This window comes from Chanos chanos, chromosome 1 (assembly GCF_902362185.1).
Source record: "Chanos chanos chromosome 1, fChaCha1.1, whole genome shotgun sequence".
Taxonomy (NCBI): Eukaryota; Metazoa; Chordata; class Actinopteri; order Gonorynchiformes; family Chanidae; genus Chanos; species Chanos chanos.
Genome location: NC_044495.1, coordinates 8578026 through 8601915, shown reverse-complemented (window position 1 = coordinate 8601915; position 23890 = coordinate 8578026). Strand labels below are relative to the sequence as shown.

Below are 23890 nucleotides of genomic sequence, written 5' to 3'. Positions count from 1 at the left end.
AAAGCATTACTTTCAATATGTATTAAACAAACATTAAAACAGGAAGAGTATTATAGAATATATAAAATCCTATTTAAATTTAAATTTATGAGTGGATGCAGGTTTAAATCACATGTTTCCAACATAACCTGTCTAGTGAGAGAGTGCCCACAATCGGGTTTAACAGTTTACCTATTATAGTGTCAGTTTGCTGACAATTTCTTTTTGAAACATACTTTCCCTCTCACCAAACAGCAGTCTTTCATCTCCTAAATCCCCAATTCTCCTCCGTGAAATGAAAACACACACTTTTCAACACCAGGACACTTCCTCAGTTTCCTTCAGTGGCTCCACAAGCCTCAAGGTCTTTCAAAAGCACTTTCTAGTACCTTCCTTCCTTTTCTCTGAATCAGCTGCTCTGTCCCCATAAAAGACAAGAGCTCTGTTCTCGCAGTTTCCTTTGTAACGTATTACCACAGAGCGTTCACACGCGGCGGGAACTTTAGACTTCATCCTCTGACTCTTTCTCAGTCATCACATTCACATACACATCCCATTCCAACACACAGGGAGATTCAAAAACTGGAAAAAGGAAAGGAAAAAAAAAAATCATTGTATTCCTTGAAAGAGGGTAAAGGTGGCATAGAACTGCAAAAAAAAAAAAAGGTGTTTCATGAAACCAATCAAATAAACAGTCCAGCCACAGAACCCACATCAGCTCAAGGATGCAGACTGAAGACTGGACCTTGACGTTTTCTTTTTTCCTATGGTGTACATGATCGGGTCCAGCTCCAGACATGCTCCACTACATATTAGCCATGCTCTCTGTCATCTCAAGTCCAAGGCAAACAACATTCCCTCCACAGCTCCACTGAGTCATAACAGCCTGCAATGCCCGTCCAGACCACCAGAGGGCACTATGCCAGGGAGCGCTGCCTGGGCTTGATCCGTGGGTACAGCTAAAAAAGAAGAGAATGCACAGTTACAAATAGCGCAGGATATAAATGGCTCCCCTTGAAAACAGAATAATCCCGAGAACATTCTCCCTTCGCACGCATAAGCACAGATTTTAGTAAACAAGACCTCGGTGTGGACCAGCTGTTTTCTCAAAAAATGAAGTGAAAAAGGAAAAAAAACATTCTTACTCTTTAAGGTTACCAACACCATCTACAAACACTGGGCCGACAATATTTAACCTGGGCCAAGTCCAGCCCGGCCTTACCCCGAGAAGGTTGCGTGGGACGTATCCCTCTTTGTCGTTAAGCCGCGCCCACCACCACTCCGTCTCGGCGTCGTCTCTACGACTTATGACAGCGAGAGAGTCTCCCTCGTGGAAGGAGAGCTCATCTTCACTCTGAGCTTCATAGTCCCACAGAGCGTACACTGTCCCCTTGTTCATCACCCCCAGCTTCTCCTGCACACCTGCCAGAGAAAGAAAAGATAAAGAGAGGTCCTTGTATTACCCCAGTTAAGCCCACAAATCTCTGCAAATCCCCCTCTCCTCTTAATCGAATGCTCAGCGGCCCTGCTGACGTTAAATACAGGTGAGACAAACGCTGAAACCCTCACAGAGTGATATAAAGTCCCTCTTACCATAGAGAAACTGAGAACATTGGATGTAACCTTCCTCCATCTCCTCACACTTGTCTGCAGCTGTTTCCACATCACTGATGGTGGTGGCAAAGATGGCAGCACCAGACTCGACCAGCAGTTTGCAGAGGTGGACACTGTTGCAGGAGGCAGCACAGTGCAGAGGGGTCCTGGTAGACCAAAAGGCATAGGACATCATTAGAGGTGGGCAAAATGCACCTAAATGACAAATTTAACTCCTCAACGGCTGAAGTTAATCTCTCTGAACTAGTTCATCTCCTTGAAATATCCTACTGAGTACTTATAATCATTTAATGCAGTCATACATTGAGAGAAACACCATAACACCTCACAGAAAAAAGTGCTACACAAAACATTTTGAAACTCTCTAACTGTATTTGGAGTATGTAAATACAGTGAACTGCCAAAATATTATTTATATTACATAGATATGTATGTGTATGTATGTGTGTAGGTATGTATGTATGCATGTGTATGTGTGTGTGTATGTGTGTGTGTGTGTTTGTGGCCTTACCATCCATCACTGTCTGTTGCATTGACATTGACCCCAAAGTCTAGCAGGAACTTCACAATGTGATGGTGTCCTGCACAGACTGCATTATGCAGTGGTGTAATGCCTTCATCATTAGGAGTGCTAGGGTCATCCACCTGAATGAGAACAGGTTCAAATAATATTCCTGCATTAAAAACCAGGTTTCGCAGTTGCCAAGTGTCTTAGCAATACAAAGTTCTCTTAGGTACGTTTGATGTACTCAAAGATAGCATGGAATATGAATGAAAACCTTTTACTTATATTCTATTTTTTTTTTTACTTTTTATTGTTTATTTTATTTTATTAAGATGTCTTTTCACTAAGCAGGTCCTAAGCTTCATTAGTTAAATCAACAGCATTAAAAGGAGTTTGTTTACATTTCCTCATCAGTCAAAGGAAAAAGAGCAGATGTTATTTCTCATATCCAAAAGTGGAGTGAGGCAGATGGCTCCTGTCTGTCATCAGCACCGTACCTCATAGATAATCCTTTGCACCAGATCAAACTCTCCCTCCAGAGAAGCATCCAGCAGCAGGGCCAGTGGGTTGAACTTGACCCGCAAGCCATGGCCAGTTCTTTCTGAGCCAGGCTTTTTCAGGTTGGTCCGTTTGACCTGTAGAATATAAGGAAACAGGCAGTTCTGTTACAGCTGAGCAGTACATCCTATTAATTCCCTTAAAAAAAAAAGTTTCCAAATCAAGTAAACCTGTCGGAAGCTTCCGAATTAGGACAGGCTAGATATACTGGAAGGGCGGACTCACTCTGGACACAGAGGCCACAGGTTGCGTAGTGCACACCGGTTCCGCAGGGGTCCGGGTCTCTGGGACCGGTCTGGGCACGGTGCCTGTGGATCCTGCATGGTTGTTGTTATTATTGTCCTCAGAAATGTCCTTCCCCTGACTGGGCGGAGTTGGGGGTTTGGCATTGACAGGCTGGGAGGAGCCTGGGTCTGCAGGTGGGTGAGCTAGCCGGTTCTCGTTGGCGTCAGAAGAGGGTGACGTAGATGCAGAGCGGACAGAGTTTGGAGTATGAAGCTCAGCTGGAGGGACAGCATGGATGCTTGATTCAGGTAAGTTCCCATTGGCAGTGTCCACATCACCCAGGACAGAACCCACGTAGCTGACTGGGCTGTCAGGCTGGTAGAAAGGCATGATGCCAGTTCCGCTCTCCATGCCCCCAGCGAGGGTGTTAAAGCGCTGGTACAGAAGCTTCTGGATGTTGGGTCCACTGGGCCCCTCTGGTTCTGTAATGGAACTACGCTTCTTCAGCGGTCGAGGAGCGTTGGCCAACTTCCTGCGCAGCACCTCCAGGTCCACGTCGCTTTGGTAACGCAGGGGGGAGTGGGCGACCGGGGTCAGTTTGGTGGGGCTGAGCGGGCGGGGTATGCTCTCAACGCTGGGGGGAGGGAGGGGCGAACTCTCGGGCTCTGCCTCTTTGTCGACGTCGTCCCTGTGCACGTGATGCTGGAAGGGCACGGGAGACGGAGAGGTGGAGCCAGGCAGGATCGGTTTCCCATAGACTGGAAAAGTGAGAGATGGTGGTTAGCAACAGCGAGCATGGCTTGAAATCAATGTTAAAAATGATCGGCGTGAGGTAAACGTCCGTGTCGGTTCTGTGTTGCCACGGTTACCTGCTTTCACCGCGCATCTGCTGCTGCTGCTGCTGCTGCCGGCGCCGGGATAGCCTTTGGCCGACGGCTGCTGTAGGTACATGTGGTAAATGGAGCTGGAGTTCATGGTTGCAGGGCCCTTCCTGGGAGACTGGGGACGAGAGTCCCTCTCCGGGACGAAGGGACGCACCGCCACAGCCAGGGGGGGCTCTGATCTCTCCCCGCCTGGGAAGAGGGGCGACCCGGCCTGAGGCGTCGGGCTAGGGGGCACCGTAATGCGCTGCTGGATCTGCTGAGAGGAGGAGCCGGCCACAGGGGGCGCCCTTTGCCCGGTCAGAGTGGCAGGTGCCGAGCGAGGCAACGTGCTGGTGGCACACACGGTGGAGTGGTGCCCAGCAGTGGGATACGTGCCATAAGTAGGGGGCAGCTGCTTGGACAGAGCTGTTACTGTCCCTAAAAGCCTGCTGGAGCTCTGCGAAGAAAAAAAAAAGAGAGAGAGAGAATTAGCCATTTTCACATGGTCTCAAACGACAGCAGAGCAATTTAGATTGATTAGCACATTATCTCACCTTGTCAGTGGGCACTCCAGGAGCTATCTTGCCTGCTGGGTCTTGGTTGGCGTCCTTCCAATCTGGAGGTTTGAGCGAGGCCATATTTTTACTGAGACAGGACCAGTTTGCATCATTGGCTGTGGGGAGGTAAGAGGAAGAGAGAAGAAGTCAGAGAGATACAAGCAAGCGCTGCTTTCTCTAAGGACTAATCATAGCACAGACTGTCCTGTGTTTCAAGTCTTCTTGGAGGAGGATAAGAGACAAACTGTACTACACACACACTCACACACACACCCACACACACACCCACACACACACACACACACACACACACACACACAGACAGACACACACAGACGCACACACACCTGTGACCTCTCTGCCATCAGGACTGTTCTAATCAGTGGTTTGTGCCGAGTGTATTTCTGTCCTGTCCTCTACGTAGATCTGGTTCACTCGGGTTAAACAGGATTACCGAGCCTCTCTCTCTCTCCCCTCTTACTGCAGCCGCACTGTGTCATCTGACAGAAGCTTCAGACGCTCGAGGAGAGACAATCTGTGCCCTGCATATCTGCCTGGCTTTCTCTCAGACCTCACTATAGCGCCTTTGTCCAATCCCACCACCCCCCGCCCCCCCCCCAACCACCACCACCACCACCTCTGTTTGCTATCCCATCATGCTCTTTGTTATCAACCCAAAGTGAGATGAGGCATGGGACCATAATAGCTGTGGATGCGTAGCATGTTATGTTGAATGGTAGGATGATTTTAAATTCTTTTGTTCTGACTTTAAGCATATTAGACTTCAAACAATGGAGTTTTATGCGTTGCCCGCGTGTAACCACCTTTCTGGTAGCACACTTTTCCACATCTGTAAACACTGTTACGCAACAAAGGAAGCTGTTTCCTTCTTTTCAGTTTGGCGGCCTTTTGAACCGCTCTGAAATGGTGCTGTTTTTGGTTTGGCACAATGACTCCTCAACCTCGGTACCATGCTAAATAATAAATGGGATTTTAAGTGCAGATTTATGCGCTATGAGGTAATCCAAACTTGGCAGGAGCTTGGGGATTGAGATAGAAGCAAGGTCCTATTGGTCGCAAATTTGTTGCAGCTTTAAGATGTTTTTAAATCTGTATTTTATGTGTGTGTGTGCATGTGTGCATGTGTGCGTGTGAGAGAGAGAGAGAGAGAGAGAGAGAGAATACTATCCTTGTTTAAAGATCGATAAAGTCCAATCTCATCTGTGTGTTTATGTGTTTAATTTATGAACATTGTGAAGTATATCAATATTGTGTATAGGAGTACACTGGCTTTTGTTTATTCGGTGCCCTTGTTTGTATGTGTGTGTGTGTGTGTGTGTGTGTATGTTTTATGCTATGTTCTCAAGGCTCCTGCTGCTTCTGCCAGCTTTGCACACTCACTGGACGGACAGTTGGAGCCTGAGGGGGACCCGGGCCCCTCTCTCAGCTCAGCAGATGGCACCATAGGGTCCACTATGATGTCTAAATCTGAGACCTTCCATGGGCCTTCAGGCTTCCTGACCCCATCCTCCTCTGCTGCCCCCCAGAGGCACCCAATGAAACAGCAACAACAAGCATGACAGACGGTAACAAGGGAAGGAAAACGGGAGTTGACAGACACGACAGAATATAAAAGAAAGCCGGTTAAAGACAAACCGAACAAGACAGGCTGAAAAAAAGGAGATGAGATAAAGCATGAAATCTGAAGAGATGTACGTGAGCTGATTGATGCCTGACATTGATGTGCCCTTTTCTGGAGAGGAAGGACCACTATGCTCTTTTCCGTTCTGTCCACAACAGCGTCATAAGTGATAGAAAGTAACCTAAGACTCATTTTAATAATACATAGAAAACAGGAAAGAGCTTAAACTGAGTGAAAAGACGTACTTTCAGAGTTAGAACAGTAAGTGTAAAAGAGGGGCATGCACTTGACGTTGAGTCAGATGGATGAGTACGTGACCTTTGATAACCTTGAGACTAAAACATATGCTAACTGAAATTCCCTTCATTACTGCCTCCCCTACAGAATCATTTCACCACTGTTTTGTGGGCTAATGTGTCCTGACAGGAGACTGCTATAGCGCAGACTGTAACTATAAGCAGGCTCTGGCGTGAACAGGTGCGGTAAGACAAAGATCTGAAATCCGTCGCCAGGGGAAGGAAAAACGGCAGCCAGGAGAGAAGAAGAGAGAAGAAGAGAGACTGACCTGATTTGGAGCGGGCATGGTTGACCGCGGCGGTGACAGACAGGGGCTGCGGTTTAAGGGGGTCTGGGGGCAAAACGTAACCCCCTTCCTGTCTCCCCGGCACCGGGACCTGGATGTAGGGGCACACCGCGGCCACTCGCCCCGAACTCCCAGGAGGGAGCTGCGGAGACGGGGGTCCGTTCATCCTGTTCAGCTGCGGAGATGGAGATGCCAGGTCAGTCAATGCCAGAGGCAGGGAGAGGGTTTAAAATTACACTGGTAGACACATGGCCAGAGTATTTCAGATCTAAGCAGGCACGAGACAAATTAGATCACCGCGGCATTCTCCTGGAGAACTGAACAAGAGCCATTAATGCAACTGTCATAACAACAACTGCATCTTGGTATTTATGACAACACCCAACAAAATTCAAGTGCGTAAAGGAGTGCAAATCCAAGAGGCGGGATGAAATGAATACGCCGGCCAATCAGAAAAGCAGAACGCGCGTTTCCACGTATAGAAGGACATGACTGTGTACATAACACGAAGTCTGCCCGAGAAGGATTACAGGCCTCGTCGGACGTAAGCCTGAGATCTTGGACGTACCTCAGCTTTTTTCTTGTAGAGGCGTTCTCGCAGGTCCCCGATACGTTTATCCATCATGGACACCTCCATGTTCCGTTTGTTCAGCATGTCCTTCTGCTGCTGCAGTTTGCTGTTCTGCTCTTGGTTCAGTTTGTTCCGGATCTGAGAGTCCACCAAAAACACGCAAATGTAAGTCATGCTCCCCAAACTACAAAAACCAGTGTCTGTCCATCCTACGAACTGATCAAAGCTTATATGTTTATGTTTTGTTTGGCATCCTGGGATTTTGCACAAAAAAAAACAAAACAAAAACCCCTAAACATGTTTATCAGTTTCAGATACAGCTAAGCGTATTCTTTCATCTGGGATGTATCTTCAGGGTACAAGCTGTAACATAAACAACTCCTCCAGCGCTCCAGCGGAGGATTAAAAGCAAAACCATAAACAAGATACAAAGCACAGAAAACTGTACGGAAATTAATGTTTAAATTTGGCTTTTTTCCCCCAGCTAGTACACGCTGGCATGTTTTGATGATAAAGCTGTTTTCAGATTTTTTTTTTTTCCTTTTTCTTTGTTTGTGTGATAACAGATGCTAAGAGCATAATTATTGGAGGAAAATACATTCTAAGAATCCCAAGGAAGTATCTGTAATCAATCAATAAGTTAAGTTCATGCTGAAAACAATAAAATGAAGCTTTTGTTTGGCTTTTACATAAAGTTCCATAGCTTTATGACATCACTGTCCGCCCCGTCCAACTGGTCCTCTTGGACTGCCTCATTCTAACAGATTTCAAGGGCTTTTTGTAGTCTCTATACTAGTGGTCACTGACTATGGGAATACCTAAGCCTTATGCAGCCAGGTACCTGTAGCTCCTGGTAGAGTTTGCGGAGCTCCAGTGCAGCGGCCCCGGTCAGTTGTCCTCCAAGCGGCTGCAGACCATTGAGTCGACCCCGGCGTAGGTCCTCCAGCTGCTGGGTGAGCTGGTCTACCCTTAGCACGGCTGACTGTAACTCTGCCTGCTTCTCCTGAAACAGGCTGCTCACATGCTCAATCTCAGCAGCTGCAAAGAAGACCCATCACGCTGATTAAACACAGTGTGAGGAACTCTGTGTGTGTGTGTGCGTGTGTGTGTGTGTGTGTGTGTGTGTGTGTGTGTGTGTGTGTGCGTGTGTGTGTGCGTGTGCGTGTGTGTCTTTGTGCATGTGGGTGTGCGTGAGTGTTTGTCTGTGTGTGTGTTTGTGTGTGTGTGTGTGTGTGTGTGTGTGTGTGTGTGTGTGTGTGTGTGTGTGACTTTGTGGGCGTGTGGGTGACTGTATGAGAGAGTGAACTGGGTGGCCTAGAACTGACGTGTATTTTCTTAGTGCAAGAGTTCAGTCTGAGGGTGTGTGTGAGAGTTCAGTCTGAGGGTGTGTGTGTGTGAGAGTTTGTGCGAGCTTCTCTGCACAGATGAAGAAGTTTAACATGCCTTTTGACAGATGTCCTCCCACTCAGCCATCATGTCATGTGACAAGAGCAACAGAACGGCAATAGATGTCAAAAAAGACAAAAATGGTATCTTTATACGTTCTCTCCCACTAAAGCCTGCGGGACTGAAAATATTTCAGAACTCCGTTCCACCCTCAGCCCAGTATCCAAACTGACTGCCTGGACGAAACGGGACGGGCTGAACCAGAGCCAGAAAAACAAAAGGAGACAACAGCGCAGACACAGCTGAGTGTGGGAGTACGATTCCAGTGTGTGCGGTTAACATAGCATCCTGTTAAGTGTACACTAGCTGGAAGTCAGATACGAGGTCAGGTAGGAGATGTGTTGTGCTGTGAGGTACGTACACAGGTTTCCATTGATGAGTTTGCTGTAGTCCACTTGGCCCCTCATGGTGCGGATCTTCTTCAGCTTAGCCTCCTGACTGTCCACCCTCTCCTTCAGCCTCTGGAGCTTCTCACTCTCAGAGACACACTGGCCCTGCCGTGGTTCCTGCTGCTTTAGGTAACGCAACCGCTGTTCCTACGTTCACACACACACACACACACACACACACACACACACACACACACACACGAAGAGAGGACAGAGGAGACAGGGGGGAAAGGAGAAAGGGGAATTACATAAAGGGGAGGTAAAACCTGATACACTCTGAACGAACTTGAGCACACATTAACATACATAATGCACACACACGCACACACACGTGCACACATACACACACACGCACGCAGCCACAAAAGCAAAAGCTCACCCATGCCAACACACAGCTATAAACACATACACTCAACACACCTCGGTACGCACAGTGGAGAGCTAAAACAAACAAACAAACCAAAAAAAAAACACAAAACGGGAGAAAAACAGAAGGAAAGGGAGGTAAAGAGATGCAAGACAGAGTCAGCCAGCAGAACGAAAGCGATAAAAGACTCCTATAGCTGAAGAGAACGAAATGACAGATAAAGCTAAGATGATGAACGATATTACCATCAAGAAAAACACATACAAAGATAAACAGCCGGAACTGCAACAGGGAAGCGCTAATGACCTTCACAAAAGTTGTGTTGTCACAGAGGAATCCAGGCCAGTACAGTAAAGTGACTGTGTAAATGAATGAGCTAAAAAGAGAGAAAGAGACAGAGAGAGAGAGAGAGAGAGATAGTGGTGGGGAGTGCAAGCGTATGTGCTGACTGGCACTTTCAAGTCTGGTCCAGTATGAGCAAACACAAAGGCAGACCTCACAGACTTGGGAGTGTTGACTCGACAGAATCCAATGTTAACTGTGAGGGCTTTACTGCAGAGCTACTCTGTCAATGCTAACACTCATGCTGACATGTTCATACATAATACACAGGCATGTAGACACACAAAGTCCCTCTCTCTCTCTGTCTCTCTCTCTCACACACACACACACATGCTATGCAACTAGCAACAACAGCATGTCCTCGCTGTTTAACATGTTTGTAAACATGTCTACATCACGTGATTGATCCTGACAAGAAGTCCTTAAACTCCTGCTGACCTCTAGGGTGATATGTAACATGACCATTAAAATAATGTAAAGCTGCAAAAACAACCTAAGAATATTAAATGCCAACCTCAGTAAACACAGCCTTGATTGGAAATTGTAACCATTAAAGGACATGCAAGCGTTTACCTTCAGATAGTTATGATTTATGGTGACTAATCCATCAGTATCCTGTGTTCTGCTGTTTCCAGAACCTTCTGAATCATATTCTGGAGAGTGACTGGTTTAGATTACAGTGATGAGGCACACACTGGCTGACATGACCTGCTCCTCCTACTGCTCTTAAGTCTTACCATCAGTGTTCTCTTTCAAACACACACACACACACACACACGGACGCACGCACGCACGCACGCACGCATCAAGTTGTACACTTGCGTCCGCTACCACCCACTTCCCGACAGCTGCGGCTACATGCTGATCTCATTTCCTGTGTCCATGCTGTCCCTTCCTGTTGTTGTTAGAGGAAAAGAGCGCTGTGTCCCTGGCAACGCAAAAAAAAAAAAAAAATCCCTCACACACGACTAAAGCCTAAACCTCACATCCGGAACAGTCAGTTATCAGACCCAAAACCACAACACAGAATCTCAGAAGGTAACATCAGATATAGCACAAAATTCAACAGCTGAATCAACAGTGAGGTAAAATAAACCCAAAACATCTGCTACTCATGCACAGGGACTTTAAAAGGTCACTGCCTAACTCCCAACATGGCTTCGGGGAATGTGTGACCAATCACTTTACACGAAATATGACAGGCATTGTGCAGTCTCACCCTCTTTTATCAAATGACTGCATGCTCCTGTTTATGTGTTTTTATTTCTGTCACGTTCTTATAGACATGCTATCACTGATTGCCTCATAAAAAAAAATTTAAGCTCCCCGAAAAACATTAACATATCAGAAACATCTGACTGTTTCTCCCTACACAACCTTGCCTCAAAACCAGCATGAAATAAACACAGGCAAGCAACAAAGAAATGGATTTCAATGAAGCAGTAAATGGGAAGTTATTCTGCAGAATTGGCTGCTTGGCTCCACTAAAACAAGTTAGTGGACCTGTTGTGAAATGTACACGTTGATATCTGTGTGATGGGCTGGCTCTGAATGTGAAAGGTGTAACAGGGGTGTGTTGTGGGGAGGTTTTGAATGTAAAGCGTTACCTTGGCTGTAACAGGGGTGTGTTGTGGGGAGGTTTTGAATGTAAAGCGTTACCTTGGCTGTAACAGGGGTGTGTTGTGGGGAGGTTTTGAATGTAAAGCGTTAAGTTAGCTGTAACAGGAGTGTGTTGTGGGGAGGTTTTGAATGTAAAGCGTTACCTTGGCTGTAACAGGGGTGTGTTGTGGGGAGGTTTTGAATGTAAAGTGTTAAGTTAGCTGTAACAGGGGTGTGTTGTGGGGAGGTTTTGAATGTAAAGTGTTAAGTTAGCTGTAACAGGGGTGTGTTGTGGGGAGGTTTTGAATGTAAAGCGTTACCTTGGCTGTAACAGGGGTGTGTTGTGGGGAGGTTTTGAATGTAAAGTGTTAAGTTAGCTGTAACAGGGGTGTGTTGTGGGGAGGTTTTGAATGTAAAGTGTTAAGTTAGCTGTAACAGGGGTGTGTTGTGGGGAGGTTTTGAATGTAAAGCGTTACCTTGGCTATGAGCATCTGCTGTTGGGCCTCAATCTGTTGCTGCTGTCTCATCGCCATCTCCTGAAGCTCCGACAAAGTCAGCTCTACACGAGGACTCCCAACCTACACACACACACACACACACAAACACGTGCAAACACACACACACACACACATACACACAGTGTCAGGTTAACACGCAAACATAGAAAATGGTCTCCATTGCAGTGCAAGCATAAATTGTATCAAGTTTACATGTAAGTCACGTTTGTCATTTTGTCCATGTATATACCAGAAGGCCATGCTTTGCAAAACCTTACACCAGCTAGTAAAGTTCATTTTTGATATGTTGTTATGTTATATCACCTCTCCATAAGACCACAACATGCTGCCAACAGCTGTGTTACCCAGAAAACACAGCAGCAACCAAAATAACTCCAGAAAAAGTTTTGTCTATAGGTAGCACTGACATGCCTCTAGTCATCACAGGATCTCTAGGAAATGCTTGGAGTCACTTAACAGGAAGCCATGCCATGTCCTGCTATTGTGTACATTCATTCACACACATTCACATTCACTCACTGGCACTAACGCACTCTGTTACTGACTCATCTAATACCTCAGTGACTACTACACCCGTTTAATCAGCATAAAGTCATCAACTGGCTCTCATTTGTCTGTCCCACTAAAACATGAGGTGTGACATACCAGACCCTAGGTCAGACTAATATTTAAGGTAACTGGATCATTGCTAACATCCTGATCAGTCCTATCAAATCGCCCTCCTTCACTTGTCTCTTGGTCAGCATGAATTTTCATGCGTCACAGATCAATACTCTACAGGGTGGCCACAAAGGCCCTATGCATGCTAATGAAACTTTATTAGGAACTGTCTGTACACTCCTCTTCATTTTCCACAAAAAAATTTGTTAATCTTTTCCCATGTTCTTCCGGACAACTTCTTCTGTGCTGAAGGTTGAAGGTCATTAATGCAGTGTCGGGCTGCTGTTTTTAGACCCTGTTAGAGTTGAGAAATTGTCTCTTACACAACACCCCAAAGTGAACTGTCACATGCTGTTAAGTCTGGTCCTTGAGGAGACCACACCATATCAGATCCATGTCGAATCCATCGTCCGTTAAATTTGCTGTTGAGAAATTCTCTAACTGGGAGAGCATTACAAAGGGCACAAACTCAGGCTGAGCGGCCGCTCTGGATGTTAAACCGCCCAGTTCAATTTACTATTCTGCTTATCTTGCTTTTAAAAAAAAAAAAGTTCATTCCCCCCCCCCCCCTTCTTCTTACATTAGAACCCTGTAAGAAACTGCCCTGCTTAGCAGTATCCTTGGATATTCGGTCTGCAAGAGAAAACAGGAAGGTTTGCCTCAAGACAATGGAACTAAACCGGGAAATGGGGTCATTCATGGGGTTTGTGTATATGGTGGACAGCACCTGGTGTCTCCACAGGGGAGGATGACCCACTCCGAGGGCAAGCTATAGTCACCACAGTCAGCCGCCCCAGACCCGCCAATCAGTCTCGGAGGCCATCCCTCGGAGACCCGAAAACAGTCTGCGTTGTTCAAGACACGTCAGACAGACGAGGGATTAAAAAATCTAGTATATCTGTTTCCCCAAAAGTGTAACTTATGTATGATGGCATGGAGATTAGATATAATCCTTCAAAGGAATGTTTTCATTTTTTAAGTGGGAAAAGGGAGGCCTGTGTGCAGTAAAAAAGGCACGAAGAATGAGTCAGTCTGTCTCTCTCTGTTCCTCTACGCTAGGCAGCGCTTCAGAACATTGGGTCAGTCAGTGCCCACGGCCAGGGCTATTTACAGGTTATCTAACACAGTGTAGTGTGATTCAGCTATCAGCTATATTTTTATACTAACTACTTCTCAGTTGCTTCAATACCAGAGGATCTGACTCAGTGTTTTTTTTTGTGCGTGTGCGCATATATATATATATATATATATCACACACACACACACACACACACACATATGAATGTATATATGCATACATGTGTGTCTGTCTGTATTGTTTTGTATATAGTTATATAATAATAACAACGCTTTTTTATTAATATAAAAAGTGAAAGATATTATCTTATACTATGCACATAGACACACATTTATCATCCTAGACAACACACACACACACACACACCCATATGAATGTATATATGTATACATGTGTGTCTGTCTGTATTGTTTTGTATATAGTAATATAATAATAATAACGCTTTTTTATTAATATAAAAAGTGAAAGATATTATCTTATACTATGCACATAGACACACATTTATCATCCTAGACAACACACACACACACACACACATAACAGATACAACAGTATGCAACAGCAGAACACCAATCCAGAGAAACAGAGGGGGTGTGGTGTGTGGGATCAAAAATTCTAATCCACCTGTTAATTGTGATATGTGGTCAGTGTATGTCATATGTCCAACGACATTCTGATAGTCTGTCATGACTGATTAATCAACTAACCTGATCTGAGTCAAAACAAGTTCAACCACAAACGACACGTTTTTATTTTAAACCCTATTTTGCATTTATTTCGATTAAGTTTGAGTGAAAAATATCCAATACACAAACTGAACACAAAGGTGTGCCGTTTCTGCCCTTAGCTAAATTAAGACCCTCTAGTCCAGCACTGCGAGAGAGAGAGAGAGAGAGAGAGAGAGAGAGAGAGAGAGGGAGAGAGAGAGAGAGAGAGAGCTCTGAACGCAACTGGATTACCTGGTGAGAGTCCCAGGTTATTCTGCATGACCGGACCTTAATTTTGCTGCATTGTCCTTCAGCTGTAAATTCCTGTACAGCCTCAACGTGATTCCACTCCATTGTTTTCACGTGCGTAAATCCCTGATCAGATAAACATCGCCTTTGTATTTATTTTTACTTGTAAAATACAACGCTGTTACGCCTGTCCCGTTACTGTAGAATTTGCGGTCCTTCCTTTTCTGCAGCTGAACGCTGCTCATTATCCGTCCCCCTTTAAAAAATCTCCAGTGTATACTACACAGCAGTCACTGACAAGAAACGGCGAGTGAAGTCATCATGCACATTAACGATGAGTCACGTCGCTCTGAACTGAGCTTGTCCCTCACATAGTAAAATTGTTGAAATCATGTCACTTCACAAAATTTGGATCTGGCGATCATCTTTAACGTCACTAAAATAAAATACGGACTGACGTTTCCCCAAATGTTGCAATGAATCTTTGATGGTAGAGTTTGATTTCTCGACTGCGTAAGTTTTTCCCCCCTGTGAGGGTTTTGTTTCAATTTTGACGTGCAAGCAGTTCTCTCCCTACTCGCTCTAACCCTCTCTCTCTGAGCTGGACTGCAGCACACACCCCCTCCCTCTCTGTCAGGGCTGCCTACGCTGCGCCACAGCTGTCCCGCAATTATTACAGGTAAGGCTTTGGCCCTTCAGATGCGTGACATCTTTTGAAATGATTTATTTGACGGGGGCTGTATAATGCACCATCGACTTTGCTCTTGGAAACTTAGAAATCCGTTTTCAGTATAATCTGGTCATTTGCTTAGTGATCAATTCAGTCAGAGATATTCTCTCTGATTTTTTGCAGCTTAGTTTTAAATGATCGTAACCTCGTCTCGTTTTATTTATGTATAATTTGGTTTCAAAGATTGACCTTAAAATATGGCCTACTGTGGGCTCTGACGTCCGTTTCTCTGTCCACAAATCTAAGAAAAATCACTTCCCTTCCCCATCTCACAGCTCATCTAACAAAACGAATGTACTAGCATAATGAAATTCAAATGTGTCATTTAAAAAAACTTTCTTCAAGCTAAAACTTCTCTTCACAATTATAGTTTTTTTTACCAGTTCAACTAATTTTACTCCCCACAGTCCAATATATACTGTCTATCTATCTATCTATCTATCTATCTATCTATCTATCTATCTATCTATCTATCTATCTATCTATCTATCTATCTATGTGTGTGCGTATATTTGTGTGTGTACCTGAACACATGCTGCGCATAGGAGTTATGTGTGTAAACACATACACACACACACACACACACACACACACACACAAACATAACTCCCACAGCGTCACACAGCATGTGGTCGAGATATGCGCTCATAGGCTTGTGGGGTTGATCTGTGCACTAATGGTGCTGTGAGGCGATGTTTTTGCCTGTATGGCCACTTATGGCACCGATTATTGCCTCATTCCCCCACCACTATCAGTCATTCTCGACCTCAGTTGTCCAATCACTCACACTAAACCAGTCTGAGCTGTTTAGAGTGACCTACAGGTTCTACAACGCTCTCTTCCACTGTCTCTCAAGTTAAAAGACTACTATACTGACTTTAAGTTAAATCTAATTTCACGAGTTGAAGTAATCTGGAATCCATTTTAAACTAAAATTGCATTCCGTTTATTAATTATCATATTCATTTAAAATGTTGATGTTTCTAAATGCGTACGAACACATAATTAAACAAAACGATGGTTATTTCAAACAAGCTGATTTCCTCTGTGCATGCGGGGGATTTCTAGCTTCATCGATTTTGACCCACTCTGAGAGTTCAGAGGTCAGAGAAAGAAGGATGTAACTGCTGGACCACTGAAAATGCCCCATCAGTCAGGGCTCTCTGTGTCCCAGAGGGGTAATGGACATTGAGAACAGACAGAGCAGGACAGTAGAGAGTTAGGATCAGTCATGTGAGGGTCAAAACACAACAGGCGCTGTGTAACAGCTGGTGACTGGAGATTGGCTGAGATCAGCCACTAATACCAGCTTTACGTGATAAATGAAGATGTGATTACTCCCTAGAAAACCAAGATTGTAATTCAAAGAGGAGCCTATGACCCCTGACTCTTTCCATCGACAGTACATTTAACCCTGGAGTCACTTGAGGACTAATATCCCATATTTAGCCACTCTTTGCAACAGTTGAGCAAACAAATATCTTATGGATATGATGGACTTAGCATGAAATGCTAGGATGAGTATAATAACACAGGCATTTACTGTCATAAGTAACTAAACATTTCAAACCCAGCAGTAGACTCATACACAGTATTCCTGTGGATGACACCATATGATCCTGCAGCAAGATGAGCTTTACCTTATGACCAAATGGACATGCCACAGGACATATAATACTGAACTGAACATAAAGGACATTCATATGGATATCCAGTCATTGGTGAAAGAATGTCATGTTATCACCACAGTCTTTGAAAACAGCTCTGTTATTTATAGTCTGCTGCAATGTACACTAATATCATCAATATGCTCTACACCAAAGTATTGCATGACTATGTCTCAGAGGCTATGTTTTGGTGGGTGGATACCAATGAAATATCTCTTCATGATGTTGGAACAAGCTTATTCCCAAAGGCCACATTAAACTATCGCTGCACCCTGAGACTAAGGGCGTGGCACATACTGGGATGCCGAAACGTCAACATCACTGATACAAAACATTGCTGGGAGTACACGGAGCTTCTCAACAAAGCACCTGTTTCTGTTTCTGTTCTAGCTTCATGAACATGGAACTCTGGAATGTTAAAGCGCCTAACCGTCGTCTGTGTTATTTTCTGATCTCAAGGGCTTCTTGGTCACCGCTTTCTGTCAGCCAAATTACAAGCGTGAGACAGGACTCTAACAGGGGAATTCGAAAGATATCCAAAGTGTCAAGGAGAGAGGCAGACAGAGAGAGAGAGACAGAGAGAGAGAGAGAGAGAGAGAGAGAGAGAGAGAGACTAAGCAAGCATGCTGAACTGATTTTCTAGGCCAACGAGGTAATAAGAGAACAGCAAGAACATGAGTTCCGTAACTGAACTGGGATGGAGAATACACAAACCAAAGCTCATGTAATGCCATGAGTCTTCACTGGTCAGAACTGATTGAAATGCTCAGTTCCAAGAAGTTACACAACATGAAAAATGATTTTTATCCAGAATAAGTGCAACATTTGGGAATTATGAGAAAATTCTTATCTCAACCGCATAAAGAACAACGAATAATGATTTTGTAAGTCAATCAAATGAAATGAAATGGAATTAACAATAGTTTGGACTAAAATAAAGCTTAGCCCCAAACTATTCACTTGTTTATTGACAGGTGTACAGAGGATAGCTTTCATAAGATGAGCTTTGTCTCTCTTTGTCAGGACACAATCTGAGTAAACTGTAATCGCTCCCAACACTAAGCCATTGTCTAATCCTCCACTGTATTTCACAAACAAACACCAACTCATAGCATTAAGGGTCCCCCTGCTTGACACACTACATACCACTACAACCACACACAGACAAACAAACACATTTACAGACAACTCAGCAATGAGGCATTTCACACAGCTCTTTGCAGAAATACGTCTGTTTGCTCAGGCTTATCCGCTCCGCGTTACTCCTAAGATAACATCACCAAGAAAGTCTTCATACCAGTTCTGATGAGATACGTGGGGATGGGGTGTGTGTGTGTGTGTGGGTGTGTGTGTGCATGTGGGCATGTGTGTGCATGCATGTGCATGTGTGTGTGTGTGTGTGTGTGTGTGTGTGTGTGTGTGTGTGTGTGTGCATGTGTGTGTGTGTGTGTGTGTGTTTGTGTGTCTGTGTGTGTGCATTCAGTGAAATTTAACTTGCCCCATTCTCAGAAGGCTTCTCAACACTCCCTCTGCTCGTTCCGTTAGCCTGGTCCTGGAAAGACTGGCCTCCTGCTGGGTGCAAAACAAGCAGATTACATAATTACTCAGTGCTCTGCAACATGAAAGGACATCAAACAATGGCCAATGCTTCATATCGGCATGCACTGCCCTGAATGTGGACCGGATAGATTAGAGCAAAGAGGCAGTGATTCCATCTACAAACTCCATAGCCAAATATCCAGATACCCGTAGCTAGATATCAGAGAGTAAGCACCAAAAATGGGAAAGGATCAAAAAAGAGATTGAGCTTTTTCACAGAATTAGAGCTGGCTTGTATTCCACCAGACAACAATCTCTACAAGCTACTGATGTTACTACAGCTTCAGATTCAGAGTCAATTTATTTTTAACCAACTCAGTTCAAAAGGTCTAAATATGCTTCGATTATTTTTGAGTGATTGACTGAAATCAGACCAAACTGACCCTAATTTCAATCAACAGTATTCTCAGTCCAGCTAAACTGACCTACAAGCTAAACAACAAAGCATCTAAACACAACAACAGCTGAATAACAGCTTTCGCGTCAAATTGAACACGTTTTGATATCTGTTCACAAAGCCTACCTTATACGGGAAAAAAAAATACGTTTTTAACCACTGCTGAGCAGCGCGGTCTCCAACAGACTGACCAGAGAAAGACCAGAGCAGTTTTCTGTCAGTGGGAGACACCTATCTTATGGGAGGTACAGACAGACTGTGTGATCCTGAGACTATGTCTGGTCACTGTGGAGCAGTGTTGACCAGCATTAGTTCTCATTACCACCGTCTCTCCACATGTGACTGCAGACACAGTGGGCCGTTTGTCAGAGAGCATGTGATCACAGGCATTTCCGGACCTCTAGCCATTTCTCTTTTGTAAAGTAGCCTCCCCATTCCTTTACTCCCCCCCCCCCCCCCCCCACACACACACACACACTCCCAACCCAACAACACCAACTGTGTCATCTATAAATAGACAAAGGTTTAATTCCCTAAATCCAAGGGCTGAATCATTATGTGTGTAATCCTGTCAGTGGTATTACAAATACCTAGAGCTCCATGAACCGGCTAACACTCTCACCGACCCTAAAGAATCAGCCCGGTCAGTCCTCCTCTCAGAGGTGCCAGATTTAGAGAGGTATTTTTAATGCAGCATGGTCAAAAAATCAGCCACCTCAGTTCACACAACTGAGCAATTATGAGTTCATTCAAATACTAGTCGAACCTTTTTACACATGCTGAATGGCTCATTGGTATCTACTTTGTATTTCTCATTTTCTCTCCCCACTATCTCTCTCTCTCTCTGTCTCTGTCTCTCTCTCTCTCTGTCTCTCTCTGTGTGTCTCTCTTTCTTTCTCTGTCTGTCTGTGAGTCTCTGTGAACAGACAGACTCCCCACCCCCGCCTCCCTTGTGGAGCTCATATCTGTCTCAGGTGCAGAGTTGAGGACAGGTCAGTGGCGAGGAGACCAATTACGCACACAAAGACGATTAGTTACATAAGAGCAGCGCCGTCATGCTGAGAACGAGAAGGCGACCACACACCATGTTCCGTGGAAAATGTCACAGATAGTATGTGCCACAGAAAATACGATTGCACCCTGACACCAAAGTCGAATCAGTGCATGAATCAGTGCTTGAGAGGACTTTAAGGCCTGTGATCCACACTTCCCGTGACGCATGCCTGCCGGCAAATCTACTTTCACGCTGCATATCTAACAGGTGTTAATAAGGCTGTAGGTGACCAGGACAGTTACTCACCCCGATGGCCGCTCTCGGTGGGAAAGTCCTCGTGTCGGAGGTAAAATTTGACCTCCTGCCTCCTCGGGCCCCATTTCTGCAGGTGCTCAAACATTAGGTGGTCGAATGGGATCGCTCTCTCTGCGAGGGATCGGACAGAACGTCAGTATCGCGCTGTTATTGTGAAACGTACAAAAATTATGACTTTAATTATTAATATGCATATGAAAATTCGCTGCATTTGTGTGGCCATCTTCTTTCAAATAAAACAGACTTTTTCTTTCTTTCTTTTTTTTTTTTTTTTTTGCATTGATTGTTGGTCTTTTTTTTTCATATTTCGCACCTCTACAAGCAAACTCATTCTCCAAATGCTCCGCATAATGTTCATTCGTTGTCTTTTTTTCACGCTGAAGATAAGGGAAATGCACTCCATTTATAGTTCAGAAACTAGGAAACTAAATGCCTGTAATGTGTGAAATCTGGGACACACAAGAACTGTGGCAGTACGCTATTAAAGGTCACGCTATCCTTGCTGAGGTCTGTCCGTGCTCGAACGTTCATGACAGGATTCACGAGGACCTCTGTGTAGGGGTTGCTGCAATAACAAAACCCACTGGGGCTGAGTAAACAAGCCTCGGGGTCTAGAGCACGGGGCTCGAGACGCCCTGACCCACTTACACCCACCCACTGTCTGGGAACACTCAGGGACAAGGGCACCATTGTTGGGTGACGGACAGCGTTGCTTTCTCCGCGGGAGCTGGTCCAGAAACATCCCTATTCAGTGGTTGTTATCAATGCAGAAACAGATCTAAGTCACGCCTGACTGTGTGCTAGCCAAACAAGTCAAAGTGCGGTCAACAACAACTACTGGCTTCACGACAAATGCCAGAGGATTTGAAAACACTCTTGTGTTTAATACTTCTGGCGGTTAGCTTGCCAAACCGCTGATTTGTCTACTAATGAAAGTCAATGACTCATTATATAGTCTGCACACAATCCATGTATGCATGTATTCTGCATAATCTGGATCAGAAGCTTATTGTACAACTTTATATAGACAATAATCTGTATATTTCATCATGTCAGCACATTTAGAAGGACAGTATAGACTATAGCCTGTATATCTGAACATGTCAATATATTCTGAAGGGCAGTTTCCACTGGTATGTCCACCCTTACTATGGTAGTTTTAGAATGTATCCTATCTTACCATTGCCTTTCCACACCTCAGCCAGATGGCATCCACTTTCCCCAGCCTCCTTACAGAACTCCACCACATCCTTACACAAAGTGTCCGGAGTAATGGGAACCTCCGTCAGGATCTGCTCGTTGTCACTCAGGAACACGGTCAGGATCATCTTCATTGGGCAAAACACAACATAAAAGAATATTAAGTCACTTGTGTTTGAAAATATAAATTCAGTGAGTCGAAAAGTTGTCTTTCCTTAACTATGTGACTTTTTTTTGTTGCCATTTCCGATTACTTCCCTATTCTATTAAAACTTCTTATTCAGCTGTTTTTTTTTTTTTATTCTAATCAAACGAGCCTGGGTTGAAAGATCAGGATGAAGGCTACATAAAAGCTGTTCAAATCAAAGCTGGCTTCAAAGCTGAGGGAAATCAGAGGAGAGAAAACAGGCTCTGTGAACTTCATGCCAAGATAAAAACAATTTTGTTTCATGTATGTTCCTTTCCTCTGCTGCCAGCATAATAAACAAAAATTCTTGTAAATAAGATAGGATGAAACATCAGTCAACAATATTAGAAACTCCAGACTTCCAGATGTCCACTACAGTGAACATCCGAGAAGTAGGACCAGCATCACACTGATAATCTGCAGTTTACTGTACAGTTACATAATCTCCACACGGAAGCTGATTTGGAAGATCTCCCCAATAGGTTTCTCAAAAAAACAGTCTTACGCATTTGGGTTATAAATTCTGTTAAGTAATGGTCTGAAATGTGTAGTGAAAATTTGGTGGATTTTTTTTTTATAGTCAGTAATGTCTCTAGCTAGATTTATCTAGATTTATCTAGCTAGATCCACTTTGGTGGAAGATAAGTCAAAATAATGACACTATGACACCGTGAGAAAACCAGGCTCCCTCAACATGCATAAACATACATCCATTTTATGATGCCTCTGCCCCTAAACAGAAGTTTGGGGAGGGGGTTCATTTCTTTAACCCCTCTTCTTCATTCAGAGGAACATTTAAACAATATTTCAACATTCCAACATAACAGTCCCATGACCGTGCCTCCATTCTGTCCACACCCAGAGCTGGAATGGATTCTCCTTTCCAAGATGTAACACAATCCCTTCCAAAAATGAGGACGGATTGAGGGGAGAAATTCTGCAAGGGTTGGATTACAGAGCAGAGCTATAATAATCTGATTAGGAGGGTGTAAACGTGTATGCAACGAGTGTCCAAGCATAGACAAGAGAAAACATCCCCTGGATGGAGCAGGAACAAATTTAGAGAGGGGAAGCGTTCTTGTCGTCTGCAGAGATGGGGGTTTATCCCCTTCTGGAGCCGTGCCTGTAATTCTACAGACACACAGAGCTTTCGAACAGCGTAAGCCTCGGTCAAAAAAAAATCACTCTAAGTAATCAAGAACAAGTAAAGTCCTGAGCCCAAATCGGTGCCATCAACATAGCAGATTTATTACTGTTGACTTTTACGAGTTTCTCTCGCGCTCAGCACAGAGTTTTTGATATGCGACCTTATCCCCATTCCACAGTCAGTAACTCGCCTGACAGTTGTAAACTTTTCAAGTAACTCCGATGAATATTCAGACCCTCCAAAAAAAAACCCCCCACATGAAATCCACCTTCAAAGTCTTCCAAAAGTGGTCTTTTTAAAGACTGGCACACATCTCCCCTACCACCATTCAAAACAACATTCTCTCTTGTGACACTTTAAGATACACCACTTCCTCTTGAGATCAATCCAAAACCGAGGCATACGCCCACGTCTCTGTAAAAAAAAAAAACAAAAAAAAAAACAAACACATACACCCTTACTCACATACGTGTGCTCTTAACAGGCGGTTCGAGCGCTTAGCTAAAGAGGGCCACCTCCCGAAATTTCTCCTAGCCAGTGTCAAACAAGTTCAGCTATTTTAGGATGCATGCAAGTGCCCCTCTTCGACTCAGTGACACCGTCCATTCTGGTCCTCTAGCCCTCCAGTAGTCCTTCACCTTAGTCGCCCTGAGCGACGCCTTCGGTTTCCTGTCCTCTTTCCTCTGCAACTGGGCTCTCCTGGGCAGCCAGGGCTGGTCCTTAGACAAGCTGACCAGGCTTCGTAGCACCATGTTCAGAAACCTCTTCATGGAGCCCGAGGTGTTGGCAGGAGGGGGTAAGGGAGAAGGGGAACAGGCGCCGGGGAGCCAACCGGTAGCCTCACTCTGCGTCTATGTGTGTGTGTGTGCCTGTGCCTGTCTGTGTGTGTGTGTGTGTGTGTGTGAGAGTTAGAGCTGAGAAGGGGGGTTCTTTGGGGGGGGAGCCGGCAGTGCATGTGTGAGAGGGAGGGTTGTGAGCGTGTGTGTGTGTCTCGGGGGGAGTTGGGGGAAAAAGGGGGGGGGGGGGGGGGGGGGGGGGGGGGTCACAAGGCACTTTTAGATTGACATTCCCCAGCGGGAACAGCAGAGGTGCTAGCGAAGATAAGAGGCGCCCGATGACAGTGAACAGGCTGCACTGTGACAACCCACTGATAGAAGGAACCAAACATGCAACGTGCGTATACACACACACACACGCACACA

At 44.8% G+C, this 23890-nt stretch overlaps 1 protein-coding gene across 1 annotated transcript; it reads right to left on the bottom strand.

Annotated features, from left to right (window-relative positions):
* Window positions 1-715: 715 nt before the first annotated feature.
* ppp1r13ba (protein phosphatase 1, regulatory subunit 13Ba) lies at window positions 716-23458 on the bottom strand. The gene is made up of 18 exons (XM_030769797.1): window positions 23327-23458; window positions 21335-21482; window positions 20146-20265; window positions 18348-18415; window positions 11717-11818; window positions 8905-9079; window positions 7939-8135; window positions 7095-7235; window positions 6509-6701; window positions 5703-5834; window positions 4299-4417; window positions 3751-4201; window positions 2900-3639; window positions 2596-2760; window positions 2105-2238; window positions 1573-1739; window positions 1202-1401; window positions 716-938 (listed from the first exon to the last, which is right to left on the bottom strand). Exons 1-18 carry the CDS (start codon window positions 23456-23458, stop codon window positions 897-899), a joined length of 3426 nt encoding a protein of 1141 aa, XP_030625657.1. The 3' UTR covers window positions 716-896.
* Between the last annotated feature and the right edge of the window lie 432 nt (window positions 23459-23890).

Bases quoted from the DNA above. Each gene is read 5' to 3' on its own strand.
- ppp1r13ba (XM_030769797.1), bottom strand. From the start codon at position 23,458: ATGAAGAGGTTTCTGAACATGGTGCTACGAAGCCTGGTCAGCTTGTCT. The intron at 9,080-11,716 runs GTAACGCTTTAC...GTGTGAACGTAG, and splicing joins AGCAGATGCTCATAGCCAAG to GAACAGCGGTTGCGTTACCT. The intron at 5,835-6,508 runs GTCAGTCTCTCT...GGGGGGCAGCAG, and splicing joins CCATGCCCGCTCCAAATCAG to AGGAGGATGGGGTCAGGAAG.